Source organism: Mirounga leonina, unplaced genomic scaffold (genome assembly GCF_011800145.1).
Source record: "Mirounga leonina isolate KUSES-001 unplaced genomic scaffold, KU_Mleo_1.0 Mir_127, whole genome shotgun sequence".
NCBI classification, from domain to species: Eukaryota; Metazoa; Chordata; class Mammalia; order Carnivora; family Phocidae; genus Mirounga; species Mirounga leonina.
In genome coordinates, this window is record NW_023270316.1 from 14,246,108 (window position 1) to 14,260,772 (window position 14,665).

Sequence of the window (14,665 nt, forward strand, 5' to 3'; positions counted from 1 at the left end):
TGGCCCAGAGCTGAGGCATATTTACTTCCTAACACATGCCCTAATCCCCAGACTCTGATCCACAGACCCCACAAAAGGACCCAGTGTAACACATTCAATGCTTAACAGCATTTACTTGCCAAAGAGCCAACACTACAAGAGAGTAGACACCTTGAGCTTAGAAGGCTAAGGGTGAGCTAGTATGGAAGGAAGGGAGAAATGCTTCCCCTTTTCTATTAACTTCTCTCAAGGATCTTACACAATTCCTTACAATAATATCCAACAGGGCAAAATAGGGAGAGTAAAATTAAGGGAAGGAGTCCCAGAAAGGGGAGTACAGTTACCCTTATGACAGACACTGCTTTCTTTCTCAATGTTTCAGTTAAGGCTGACTGAACTACAACCAGCAAAAGTTGGTCGAGAAATATTTAAATTTTCTAGACTGCTCAGAGGTAGGGGTAAGAAGAAATTTTATGTACCAGGGGTTCTGGGATGCAATCCTAGCTTCCTGTTGTTGATTTCCAGGTGTGTGATGACTTTGGCAGCCTTCCAAATGAGCAAAGTCACCAACAGCTAATGAGATGACTTGTGGCTGCAATAAAAATATACTAGAACCGGTTTTCTTCTACCTCCACGTACTGCTAAAAGAACGCTGCAGATAACGCTATTCGTGGAGAAGTGGCTTGAGGCAGAGCCCGGTCATTTTCACTCAGCAGCATTGAGAAACAAATCGCCAAGGTGTTTCTGCACATCTTGTATCAGCTTTTGTTCTGCCCTCACTTTTCAGGAGTTTTTGTATGGCAAACAGTCCTAGAAGATCAAGATAGTGTCTCTCTCCAGGGCATGGGTTGGTCAGGTTACACACAGTCCGTTATAAAATACTGGGTTTCCTATACTTAGGGGTCCTCAGCTGTGCCACAAATCCACTGGATGCACAACATCTAGCTGGGCTATTCCTCATCACTCAAATGGGACTTGGGGATAAGGGGGAGAATAGGGAAGAAGGGGAATAAAAGCAAGCATGAAGCTCCCACCATCTGTGGTGCCATGAGTGAGTCTTTTGTCTGGGACCCAGGAGTCTTATGTCTTTTGCCAGCATCCAAACTGTGGCAGGCTAACTTGTTAGTTTGCAAGTAGAGTAAAATATCATTCCTTTAAGAGTATCCCTGGAAGGGGACGCCTGGGTGGCTCAGTCGGTTAAGCATCTGCCTTTGGCTCAGGTCATGATCCCAGGGTCCTGGGTTCGAGTGCTGCATTGGGCTCCCTGCTCCACGGGGAGCCTGCTTCTCCCTCTGCCTCTGCATCTCTCTCTCTGTCTCTCATGAATGGATAAATAAATTTAAAAAATCTTAAAAAAAAAAAAAGAGTAATCCCTGGAAGGATAAGACTATCCTCCCAGATAGCAGGGCAGAAAGTTGCTATGGATTCTCCATCTCCCTAGAAAAAAAATATAGGAATATGTCTTATCCCCATATAGGTAGTTCTTTTTGTTGTTGTTGTTAGTTCATGTCTTTTATTATTAACCCATATACAATTACTTGTCTTCTGGTTTGTTGAAGCAATAAGTCAGACAACATTTGCCACAATAATGTCTGTCGAAGTAGCTAGCCATGAAAACTCCAGCACCACACTCATCTGAAGGGCACTCCCAATGAAGGCGACTGATTTTGCCATTCTCATTCACCTTATAGTATTTCAGGACGGCCAGTTTAACCTTCTTTCTCTTATGCTTATTCTTCTTGGGAGTGGTATAAGACTTCTTCCTTTTCTTAGCACCATCACGAAGTCTCAACACAAGATGAAGAGTGGACTCCTTTTGAATGTTGTAGTCAGACAAAGTACGTCCATCTTCCAGTTGCTTGCCAGCAAAGATCAGTCTCTGCTGATCAGGAGGAATTCCTTCCTTATTCTGAATCTTGGCCTTTATATTTTCTATTATATCCGAGGGTTCAACCTCGAGAGTGATGGTCTTCCCCGTAAGGGTTTTCACGAAAATCTGCATCTTGGCGGCAGTTCCACCGCAGATGGCGGATCCCCCATATAGGTAGTTCTGATGCCGAAAGACTAACTAGTCAGCTAGAAAAGAACTTTTTCAAGACCTTGGAGGCAGTCATATTGCCCCAAATAATCTAATAATTCCTTTTATTGTACATTAGAAAAATGTATATTATTTTAAGACATTAGATTCCTTTTTTGATTCCTGATAGAATTAGAAGAGCTCATAATTCAAATAAAATTAAGACACCTTCAGTAAACTAAGAAAATCTTAAAACTCATTTAAAAATAAAATCGTAATGACATTAAAAATCAAGTTTTTTATTTCCCCATATTAATTTCCTGGCTGCCCACAAAATATGAATATTAAGTTCAATCATTTTCCTATGACTGGTTTTTTTCAGTCTTCTGAAGTGAGAACGGGAAACCTTTATAATTCTCTGGAGTATGGAAAAATGTCTCCTTCAACACTTGGGTTTCTACTGCTCAGCTGTGTCATTTGGTTGGAGTACAAACTCAATGATACAGTTCCAAAAGATGGCTATTTACCCTTAAGTTCTGAGCCTCTATTAATTTCACAGGTTTACTATACAGATTCTGATGATGATTATGGTTCTCCTTGGTTAATTAACGCTCTGCAACATTTAATTTTGCATTACATAAATACCAGTAAAGAGAGTGAAAAATAAAACTAGATGCAAATTTTATGCTCATTGCAATGCACAAATTAGGCCATAGAAAAATCCCTGGCTGGATTCAGAGTTTTCTTGTGCCAGCCAGAGCCTAGAAAAAAATGTTAAATTATTTTTCACCAATTCAACAGAGGTAAAAATGATCACATAAAAACCAGACTAAACAGAAACAAGTCAATGAGGCTGCTACACATAAAGCTTTATACAAATGAAGCACTGTCAAAACATTTCAAAATGTCAGAAATTCGTTTAGAAAATTTACACTCTTTAAAAAAAAAACATTCCTAGTATAAATTTGCCTTTCTGTAAATTTAGTCCCAACCTCTCATTATCACAAAAATGTCAGTCTTCTCAATTTCTAGAACTGTATCTATAATATTAATTTGCAGAGTACCAGCAGTCTGCCAGTGTCATTTCCCAAAGGTGGCCTACTTGATCGGATTGTTGGAAGAAGACAGCCTAATTCTTAGAAGGACAAAACTGTGCACAATAACAATCAACCCTGCACAAGACAGCTTTTCAAAATCATTTTTAGATATGCATAAATCAGAGATGCATTTGTGTTAGCTAATCACTACTAATGAAGCCTGAGCTGAGAATTCAAACTTCAATATCTAGCTAAAATTCTGAAGTGCAGCATCTAAATTAAACCAATACTATTGCTTGGAAAGCGAAGATGAGGCATTTTTTACATTTTCTAGACACTCAGGGCTGGATGATACGACCATAGACTCAGCAGAAGGAAACACAGGGGCGCCTGGGTGGCGCAGTCGTTAAGCGTCTGCCTTCAGCTCAGGTCACCATCCCAGGGTCCTGGGAGCAAGCCCCACATCGGGCTCCCTGCTCAGGGGGAGGCCTGCTTCTCCCATTCGCACTCCCCCTGCTTGTGTTCCTGCTCTCGCTATCTCTGTCAAATAAAATCTTTAAAAAAAAAAAGAAACATGAGTGTGAAAAATGATCCTTTCTGATACTGGAAATTCACAATAAAAGCATACTTTCGCTTTTTGTTAAGGATGAAGTTATGTTACCTATGTGAACATCATTGAGGGTTTTGGTGTTTTTAATTGTAGAAAAATGGGTAATGTGACTGCCATCTATCCCTTCTTTTTTTCTCCTCTAATGTCAGGGGATTTTTTTTAATATGTTGGAGGAAATAATGTCCTCTGAAACAAGAAAAAAAACAGAAATAAAATTACAAAAGTATAGCTGCAACCAGAGGAGACTAAATCTGCCTCCATAATATTGGTTGGTGTTTTGACGTGGCAGAAGTTGGCTGTTGGTTCCAGCGGGGGTCTTCACATGGGGGTTTGGAGAGTCCCCATTATGACTTCACAAGCCACAGCCTAGTGTTTGTCTAGCGCCATGCACTTGATACCCACCCAGACTGTTTTGCCAACAGCATAACTTTACCTCTTAGCAGAGAAGCCAAATGCTCTGTGACAGACTACAACTGCACTCAGCCATATCTACTTCATAATGAGCACATATAATCACTGCCTCTCCCTCAGCAGAGAAAAATATGGCCTGAGCATCATTTTGTGTTAATCAGAAGCACCGTTCCTGAGGACAAGTTAGCCAGAAACCTCTGGGGCAATTTGTATGCTCAAGACAACCATCTCAACTTCCGGTGGGACTGGTAAATATTTATACTGAAGAATGAGAGATAGATGGCCAGTCTCCAGGGTATGGAAAAAATACTTGATAGTCATTCCAATCCAGCCAGGGGAAAAAAAAAAAAAGCATAGAGGTAGGCGAACAGGAGTCTCTAGCCAACACAAAATGCTTAAAGACATCTTTACGAAAAATAAGCAGATCTCAACAATAATTCTATAAAGAGTCAACTTGGTGACATATTTCACAAATATCAATGTTCTGTTGAGATCAATAGAGAAGTTTTTAAATAAGTCTCAAAACAAATCATAAAAGTTCCCATGGCAAATACCACTGGGAAAACGAGAAAGTAACAGTCCATCAAAAAGGCTCATAAAACTGATAAAAAGCCAATCGTACACCCCCTGAAAAAATGATTTTCTTCGAACCGACTCATTTATTAGAACTACCCATCTCTCGAAGACTGAGTTTCCTAGGAAAACACTTGCTTGAAGTCCGAGCAAGGCAGGCACCACTAGCGGAAGGACTGGTGGGGTCTCTGGGAGCAGAAGGCATAAGCATGGGGAAAGAACAGGAATAAAAATCACTTGCTAACCTGGGGCAGCTCCATTAAGGGTTTTAAAAAATCGAAGCTATATACCTGATCTGTGGTTTTCATAAGTCCAATTGGAGTTTTAGCAAGCAATATAATATTAATGCATAACACCTTTTATCTGTAGAAAATTCTCACTTTCAAATTCTATGATCTCTTTCTATATGGGAGAGAGGCAACAAAAGCACCCAACATTTTTCAGTGTCTTTGAACATGTTCCTAAGTAATAAGTCTACTGTGATAAATAGCTAGATAGCCCACTATACCTGCACTGTCTTTAGTAAAGAACATCTAGATTGGTACAGCCTTCTGAAGGATTAAACATAGGTAGGTACATAGGTAGATAGGTAGGTAGATATAGGTCAATATATGCATACACATACACACACGGAAGTATAATCTTCTCAAGATAAATACATGTATATGTGTATGTAAAGAGATCTGTTTAGTAGTATTATTTGGTAACATGGAGTCACTGTCCATGAGGTAGATTTAAGACTGAGTCACATGAGGCATCCTCTCTTACAGGAACTCTACAAGAACTGGAATCATGCAGACTTGTGGCAAAGACATAATTTTATTTCTCCAAGGTTGGCATGGTTGAGGTCATAAAGAACATTAGCAGTGTCTTCCTGGGATGGGAGAGAAGAGAGGACCCACTTTGGACAATAGTTCCTATTTAGCCCTCAACCAGTCTAAAGGTTTCCAGACTATAGCCATTCATTCCAAAAGTGGGGGTGGAAGGAGACATAAAATTATACCTCATCCAAACATTATGCTCAATCTATGTCTGCTAAAGTTCTAGGCATGACATATAAAGACAAAAAAACAAATATTCTCATAGTCTAATGGAGACAGGCAATTAAACTTAATTGCAATACAACCTAAGTGCTACATTAGAGCTACAGAAATAAAGAGGAAAGGCATTCTGCTAGAGAAGATTTGGGCATTGGATGGGAAGGCTCCCCAGGAGGGGCGCTCTAGAGTTGAATCTAGAAAGTCAAGTGTATGGGGAGAAAGAGAAACTACAGGAGCATTAGATGAAGGGAAAGGCACAGTGGCAAAAGAGAACATGATTCATTAGAAGCACAAGTGGTTTTGGGTGGATACGATTTCATTTCTTAGTATTTCTGAGGCACCACAATAGACAATGGAAATATCCAGAAGGGAAAAAAAAAAAAGCTGTGTTCAGGAGACTGAAAGTTAAATCAGAGACAGAATGGAACAAGCACTGGGTACCATTCTAAGATATTCTGGCCTTCCATGTAGGTGATTAAAAAAAAACATTGATAATAACAGTAAATAAAAAATATAAAATTTAAAAAAAATTTAAAAAAACACTGAAAAATTTTAGGCAAGGGAAAAATAATCATAATTGCACTGGAAAGAGACATTTTGATGGCATATATGAAGATGATGACAACGGTTGATTATTTAAGGGCTACGTGGGATACGTGGGTCTGTACAAGAAGCCTAGAATTTAAAACTGTAAAATGTTATGCTTCACGGGTTGGTTTTTAAAAGTAACCCAGAAGTTTTGTGCCAAGAGAGAAAACAAATTGCACAATCCTCAAGTTTTTAGATCAGAACTAAAGATTAAAGGATGCAGGCAGAGTAGTAGCCTGGCTTCACCCAGCTGCATTTACTGTACCAAGAAAAACTACTTGAAGGGTCTCCTCGGTGGCAAAACCCCACTGCATCCTCAAGAGGAAGAGCACCACCTCTTCAGCCTATATAGGATGGAAATGAAGTAAACACTTCTGGAGATAGTACACAAGGGTAGGCCTTCTGGGAGCTGAGAATCGAGACCCAAAAGGGAAGAATGAAGGAGGAAGAAGGGTTGGAGGTAGCGACTGGCTTGGGACAGTTATGAATGGAGAGCATACAAGACAGCTGATACCCTGCCATGTCAGTGACCTCCACCTCCCGAAATGCCTCAGTGGGTAAAGTTGTTGAGTGAGACTAACGTAGATGTTGATGCTTTCCTGAGCGCCCTTATCTGGGAACCAGATATTGAGGGCTGTGGTGAGGAAATGGACAAGCTGGGAACACCTAGAAGAAAGGGTGTGGCAAGGAAGGAATTTCAGATTTCTGACTGGATAATAAGGCGGATGCTAGTCCCAGGAACCAAACTAAGGAAGGCAGAAGGACCACATTTGGAGGGCAAACTGCTTGCCTTTCTGGCCCTCAGTTTCTTCACATTCGTGGAACGAGGGCATTGTCCTGGTGCAGCCTAACGTCCATGTCAGTGTTGGCTGTCTCTGAAAATAGGAATTCATCAAGAACATTCCATTTTCAACTAATGGATCTCACTCCCACAGCTCTCCTGGACCTATCAACATGCTTTCTCTTTTCCACTACCAAACCTGTGTCTGAATTCAGCAAAAGAAAAAAAAAAAAGGAAGAAACTTCTGGAATAGGAATAATGAAGCCCAGTTCAAGGCCATTAGGGGTGCCAAGTATTCTTTTTTTAAGAGGGAGGTCACACCACAGACCTTGTCAATCATGTTCCCTTATCATTAATAAAGGGAGGAAAATACTCTCTTACAACCCCACACCAGTCTTCTCAGAGGTAGAGAATTCCTTCATTATTAAACAGTCACAGAAAAGCATACATATTTAAAGGTGTTACTGTTGGATAGGTCAATATGCACAATAAGATGCTGCTGATTAAATCCAGCCCCAGTTCACCGGTCTATGAAGAAATCCTACATATAAAAAAAAAAAATTTAACTTACTTTGGAGCTCCTCTTTTATAAAAAGATATAGATATTAAGACTGACAGCCATCTGGCACAGATTCCATAAATAAAATATTTTTATTTCAAAAAGTTTAACATTATATTTTTTTTATTACTTCTACCAAAGTGGAATGGAGGAAAATATATAGTACAGTATACTCTCATGGGGCTTATTTGAAGTCTTTTCTGGTAATGTTTTGGTAATAATGGATTTTATTTGCTCTCTCAAGAAGGCATTTTAGGTTTAACAAACTATAATCTATAAGACTTCAAAGTACTTAAAAATAAATAAATAAACGTTACCTATAAACGGACAAACATAGTTGGCTGTCATATACTCTGGTTTCCAATACCGATGTCAAGCATGCCTCTGACACACTTTTTGCCCAACTGATTGTTTTATTTCATAAAAAAAGTAAAACAGTGTTTTCTTCTTCAGTAAACACTGGGTGATATCTGGTTCAGTGCTTTTCAGCACAAAATTACACCAAAGAAAGGCCAGAGTAATAGGTTTGACCTATTGTTTTTACCTATTTCTTTCCAATTTCCACAACCTATTGTAGCATCCAGCATCTCTAATGCAGGGTAATTCATTTCTGATTCTACAATCGACCCCTAACTACACCGCGGTCATTCACTACATTTGATACCCCCATTTTTTTAACAACTCCTTACATTTAGATTATGCTGTAGTTTAGATGGGGTATAGTATGCTCTAAATCTTCTGATCTTCAAAGAATATGTTTACGAGCTTTGAGTGCAGTTTGAAAATGAGGGGGAAAAAAACTCTAAAAATGCTGTTTCAGCAGATGCCATCCTCTCAGTCTATTTATAAGAAACTAGCAGATGAAACCTTGTCTCCCATCACTATCCAGAGAGACGTCACATATAAATAGCACAGTCACTGTATCTGTTTTATATACCATATAACTGTATACTTGATCATGTTCAAATCCTTCTATTGCCTATAAAAAGGTGAACTCCACTAAACAGATTCCTACATAAGAAACCCTACCATCTAGGGATCACACTGAACCCAGAAAGCAGCGTGTAAAATGTCAATTACATACACACCCATTTGTGTTCTATGTGAAAATAAAAACTTCAAGATTTTAGTCTTAAGAAATTAAGATGAATCACTTCATTATTGGGCTATTCTTGATGTTCAAATCGCTCAGCTCACAAAAACAAGGGTGAGACCTCAATGCTTTCAGTCACTTTTCATTAAACAGGCAATGTCCATTAGTGGGGAGTCTTCATTATAATAAAACTTCCTTTTTCGCCTTTTCCCACACCAGGACCCACTGCAGAATAACTGGTTAGTGCTTCTAAATCCACATGCTGTGTGATACAGGCTCTGGGCATTTCCAAGAAGCCATAAGGGCTAACTGCTTCACATTATATAGTGCTCCCCTTTATACACCCCAACCCTGTGTACCCACTGCATTAGGTAATTTGGTTTTAAATTTTGATCAAAGTGATTTGATTTAAAAAGCAAGTAGTCCAGGAGCATCTAAAGTAAAAAGAAGCTCCTGCCCCCCATTCCATACTTGTCTCCACCTCTCTCTTCAGCTTCTTCCAGCAGTAAGTGAAAACCAATAATACGGGAATAATAACGGTGCAAGCAGTTCAGAGTAAGGGGTAAATGAGTTTATACATATAAATACTTGAAGCAGTGTCAGGAGCATGGGATCCACTATGTAAGTGTAATCTTGTGATGATCATGACTTTTACATTATCAGGACCAACAATACCAAGAAATATAAGTTATATTCTGTCCTATAACTAGGATTAATTCCTTGCCTACAGATCAACTCCAGAAATGGAACACTTTTTTAGGAAAGGACACTTATTAGAACCGTGGGGAGGAGGCACCTGGGTGGCTCAGTCAGTTAAGTGTCTGGCTTCAGTTTAAGTCATGATCCCAGGGTCCAGGGATCAAGTCTCACATCGGGCTCCCTGCTCAGTGGGGAGTCTGCCCCTCCCTCTCCCTCTGCAGCTCCCCCTGCTTGTGCTCTCTCTCTCTCTCTTCCTTTCTCTCTCTCTCAAAATAAATAAAATCTTTGAGAAAAAAAAAAAAAAAAGAACCATGGGGAAACTATTTACTTCTCCATTCCAACAGCATACCTATTATGACCCGGACACTCTTCTAGAAACTGGAGATAGAGTGGTGAATCAGACGAACACAGTGCTTACGTTCTAGTAAGAACAATAAATAAGCCAACAAATAAACAATACAATCTTAAATAGAAACTGGTATTATGGTTCCCCTATTGTGCCCTGTGCCTTTTGAAGAAAAACAAAGAATGATTCCTTTTTAACAGTCTATGATTGCTCAAAATCTGCTGACATTTTAGTGAGCTTCACATTTACATAATGCTTCCTTGTATTGGTTTCCTTTCTTTGTTCTTGTTGGATGTATAATTTCTCACCTTGTCCCTAATATCATCCAATTTACCCATTCTTTCTGTTGATTGAAAATTTTTCCATTTTCTCAAAGCCCAATTATGTCCTAGTCTAATTTGGACTGGTTGTTTCATATTTGAACCATGATTTTCTCATAAAATTTTTTTTAGAATTTCAAATTTAATTTTATGGTCTATTTCTTATTATATTCCCAAATATTTTTCTTCCTGTTCATTGTACTCTTTAGTATATTGAATCCATTGTTTTCCCAGAACCGCCCTCCTTGAGATCTTCTTTTCTCTTCTCCCATCTGATCTCCCAGGGTGTGCTACAGAAATGTCATCCTTTAATTTTTTCACCTCCCTTGGATGCATTGCTTTTTGAAACCCACAACTTTTTTTAAAAAAGATTTTATTTAGAGAGAGAGAGAGAGAGAGAGAGCGGGGGGGGGAGGAGAAGGAGAGGGAGAGAGAGAGAATCTCTAGCGTGGAGCCTGACAAGGGGCTCGATCCCATGACCCTGAAATCATGACGTGAGCCAAAATCAAGAGTCGGATCTCAACCAACTGAGCCACCCAGGTGCCCCAAAACCCATACCTTTTAAAAAAAGTCTCACCTTTTTGCTGATGTGCATCATCAAGTAACTTCCTAAGAGTACATGTCTGAAAATGACTTCATCCTGGCTTTCTGACTGATAATTTATCAGAATACAGAATTTTGACCAAAAACCTTTTCTTTCAGATTTGAAAGTCAATGTTCCATTGACTTCTAGGATCCAGTGTGCTAATGAGCAGTGCAAGGAAAATTGGGTATGTTTTCTTTTAGGTAATAAGTTTAATTCTCTCTGTTAACCTTGATGCCTAAAATTTTTAAATGGCATTGTTCCTCTGCTCAGCCCTATTTGCAATGTGAAAATCTGTGACAAGCTTTAACTCTGGAAACTTTCTTATATTATACGAAATTGATTCCCATCAATTATTTTTCCTGAAATTCTTCTTAGTTGAACACTGGATATTTCAGATTGAATTCTATGTCCCTTACCTTTATCTCATGTTTGTCTTTTCATTCTCTATTCTTACAGGCCTCCTAAAATTTAACTTCCAAATCTCCCACTGTACTTTGTATATTAATAATATGTATATTTTTTATTTTCAGGAGCTCTTTCGCATTCTCTGATTATTCACTTTCACAGTATATTCTTCCTTTTATGGATGTAACATCTTAAATCTCTGTGAGGAGACCAATTGTAACTTTTTCATTTTCCATGTGTTCTGAACTCTAAATTACCTGCTTCCTGTAGGGTCTGTTTTCTTATATTTTTTGTAGGTCTTTCTCTAATTTGAAGACCTTATCAGCTATCTTGTGCTTCTCTGTTGCTCATTTATAATAATAATGGGGCCTCTGTGTTCATGGGTAAGACTCGCCAACTGGAAAACTCCACTTTAGGGTGAGCCTGTGAATAGCAGTCACTGAGCCGACAGCTCCCCAAGTCCTACCACATGGAAAGCTTTACTGTGTGGCAAAACCACCCCTCCATTTGTTTTCTGAGTTATCTCCCTCCCCAAAAAAAGTGTGTTCAATTTTTTGTTAAGTTCACTCTCTATTTTTCATCTACCTAGTAATAAGCTTGGAGAAAAGGGGGTGGCGGTGAAGGGATTAATTAATCTACTTAATGGTCCCTGTTGGTGGCTCCATTGCTCTTTTTCAACCCCTTCTTCTGATGGCCTCTAAGGCTATAGTCTTGCTAAATTTCTTTAGTTCAAGCCACTGCAGCTTCCACTGCTCTAGAGGCCACATATATCATATTTCAAACCAGAAAAGGCCTCAGAATTTTGAACCACCCGGCCATACAGATGCTTTCTTAAGATTCTCGAGAAGCTTCATTAGCATCACCCAGCTACAGGCAGCACTGGTCTGAAATACTTGCAAGGTCTTTCAATGGAGTCAATACATTTTTATTGAAGTGCCATTCATGGTAAGCCGACTCATCTGCTTAAGAAATGTGAATAACATTAGAGTGCCCAAGGAGCCCACTAGGAGCTAACACAGGTCAAACAGGAGCCAAATTAGAAAAAGAGAGAGAGAAAAGAAAACACAAGACTAGAAGTTAGGAGATCTGGATGTGGATCCTCGTTCCATCGCTAATCAGCTATGAGACCTTAAATAAGTTGATTCACCTTTCTGGACCTTATCTGTAAAATAAGAACTTCATATGAGAATAAACAGCTTAATGAAATCCTAAATCACGGTCTGAGATTTTTGTCAGAATATGGTTAAAATTTATGTATATATTAAACCTACAAAATGCTCTTGTTTTATATACCAACAGTGGAGGAGGAAAGAAATCAAATTGTTATACAATGAATGGAGTGTATTGAGACAGAAGAAGCAGCTGGAACTGAAAACAGACATCAGTCCCTTGACACAGTGGAGTATATACTTAATGAATGAACAAGGGGCAAGAAATATATATTTAGAGCAGTGAAACTCTTAAAAGATGAATGTTGCTGACATTTGTAAAGAGTAAAAAGTCATGACATCATAACAGAGTGTACCCCAGCGAGTTCACTGTTAAAAGTGTTACTCCTCCCAAAGACAGGTTGGAGATTTTCAATAACATTTGTCTGTGCCTCAGACCATCAAAGGAATTTATTGTGCATTTACACAAGCAAGAAAGAAAAATTAGAAGAGAGACCAAGCCTCATACTTTTTAACATGAGAAGTATCCCCAGCAGAGTTACTGGGGAAACAAAAGTTCCCCTTAAATAATTCAAGGGTCTTTTCATCAGCTGTATCAAACTGTCAATAGCAGTTCTCTGTTCCCTGGCATATCATGAACTGACTACATCAAGAAAGATACCAAACAAAAGAAGGCAAAGGCTTCATCTAGCATAATAAATCTCTTTGCATTCAGACATTCTCTTCATTTCAGAAAACAAATGTTGATATTCCTACCAACACTATTTCTGGTGGTTTCCACCCCAAACAGCCATGAGGAATCAGAATTGTCAAATCCAGGGTGCATGGGTGGTGCTGTCGGTTAAGCGACTGACTCATGGTTTCAGCTCAGGTCATGATCTCAGGGTTGTGAGATTGAGTCCCACTCAGTGTAGGGTCAGCTTGAGATTCTCTCTCCCTCTCCCTCTGCCTCTCCCGCTCATGCGCTCTCTCTCTCTCTCTCTCCCCCAAGTAAATAAATAAATCATAGGGGGGAAAGTATGGTCAAATCCTCTTAATTTAATTCTATAATTAAGCATCCTCATGTGTTCAGTGGTACATAAGCCCCCATCTGGGATGGGGGCAAAGCAGAGATGGTTGGGAAGGATGGAAGTGAGAGAAGTGATAGCACTTTCCCTGCATCCAGGAAATAGAAAATTCCTTTAAGACAAGGAAGACAAAATACTGAAGAGGCTAAATAATGAAAACAGCTGATAATGGCATTCACCAATGAGGAAGCAACCTCGGTGAATTACATGAACAGCAAGGAACTGCAGATAGAAAGGGAAGGGATCAGTGTAGACTGGGGGAATCAGGATGATCTCCAGGAAGGAGGGAAAATTAAGGTCATGCAGAATGGGCCAGATTTAGAAATGTGTGAAGGAGTGAGAAGGAATCTTGAGTTGGTAAACTCAGCACTTGACTAGCATTCAACAAGCCAAACTAAGAATAGGTTAGTAAAGGGACAAAGATGGAATGAACCACAGGTGTTGTAAGTGGTTTGGCACATTCTGATGACATATTTGGTAACTACCATGGCCTTCTAGACCACTGTCCTGAGGTCTATCTCCACAGTAAATCTGTGAGGATAATAGGAAGGGACAAAAGTGGAAAAGAAAAGAAGGCCTTTATTACCCCCCTTTAATATTCTCCACTTGGAACTCTATCAATACATATATTTGAGTGTTTGCTTTTGCTACAAGTTTGTATGAGTCTGCTCAGGCTGCCACAACAAAATAGGACAGACTGGGGGCTTACACTACAGAAACTTCTTTTGTCACAGTTCTGGGGGTTGGAAGTCCAAAATCAACTTATGTGCACCCTGGTTTCTCCTGAGGCTTCTCTCCTTGGCTTGCAGATGGCTGCCTTCTTGCTGTGTCCTCAGATGGTCCTTCTTCTGTGCACATATCTGTCGTATCCCTGTGTGTGTCCAAATGTCCTCTTTGTAGAAGGACACCAGTCTGATGGAATTAAGACCCACCCTAGAGGCTCATTTTGCCTTAATAAGCTCTTTAAAGATCCTATCTCCAAATATGTCACATTCTAAGATACTGGGGGTGATGGCTCCAACATATGAATTTAAGGAAAAATAACTCAGCCAATAATATGTATTTTATGTTTTTTAATCATAAGAGAATGACACTGAAAACTATATATAGTAAACACAACATGATATAGTGGACATTGTTGTAAATGTGAAATGTGATTTAAAAATAAGATTTAGGGGCACCTGGGTGACTGAGTAGGTTAAGCGTCTGCCTTCGGCTCAGGTCATGACCCCAGGGTCCTGGGATTGAGCCCTGAATCAAGCTCCCTGCTCATGGGGAGCCTGCTTCTCCCTCTCCTCCCCACTCATGCTCTTTCTCTCTCTCCCTCTCACTCTCTCTCCCTGTCTCTCTCTCCATCTCTTTCTCTCAAATAAATAAATAAAAGC

The 14,665-nt window shown here is 39.5% G+C and overlaps 2 protein-coding genes across 2 annotated transcripts in view; both read right to left on the reverse strand.

Moving 5' to 3' along the window:
* Positions 1–14,665, reverse strand: part of HS6ST3 (heparan sulfate 6-O-sulfotransferase 3) — a 642,672-nt gene that overhangs the window by 326,324 nt on the left and 301,683 nt on the right. The gene's annotated exons all lie outside the window — the stretch shown is intronic.
* On the reverse strand, positions 1,476–2,032 carry LOC118009288 (ubiquitin-40S ribosomal protein S27a-like). The gene has a single exon (XM_035003167.1). The coding sequence runs from the start codon at positions 1,979–1,981 to the stop codon at positions 1,514–1,516; it is 468 nt and encodes a 155-aa protein (XP_034859058.1). The 5' UTR covers positions 1,982–2,032; the 3' UTR covers positions 1,476–1,513.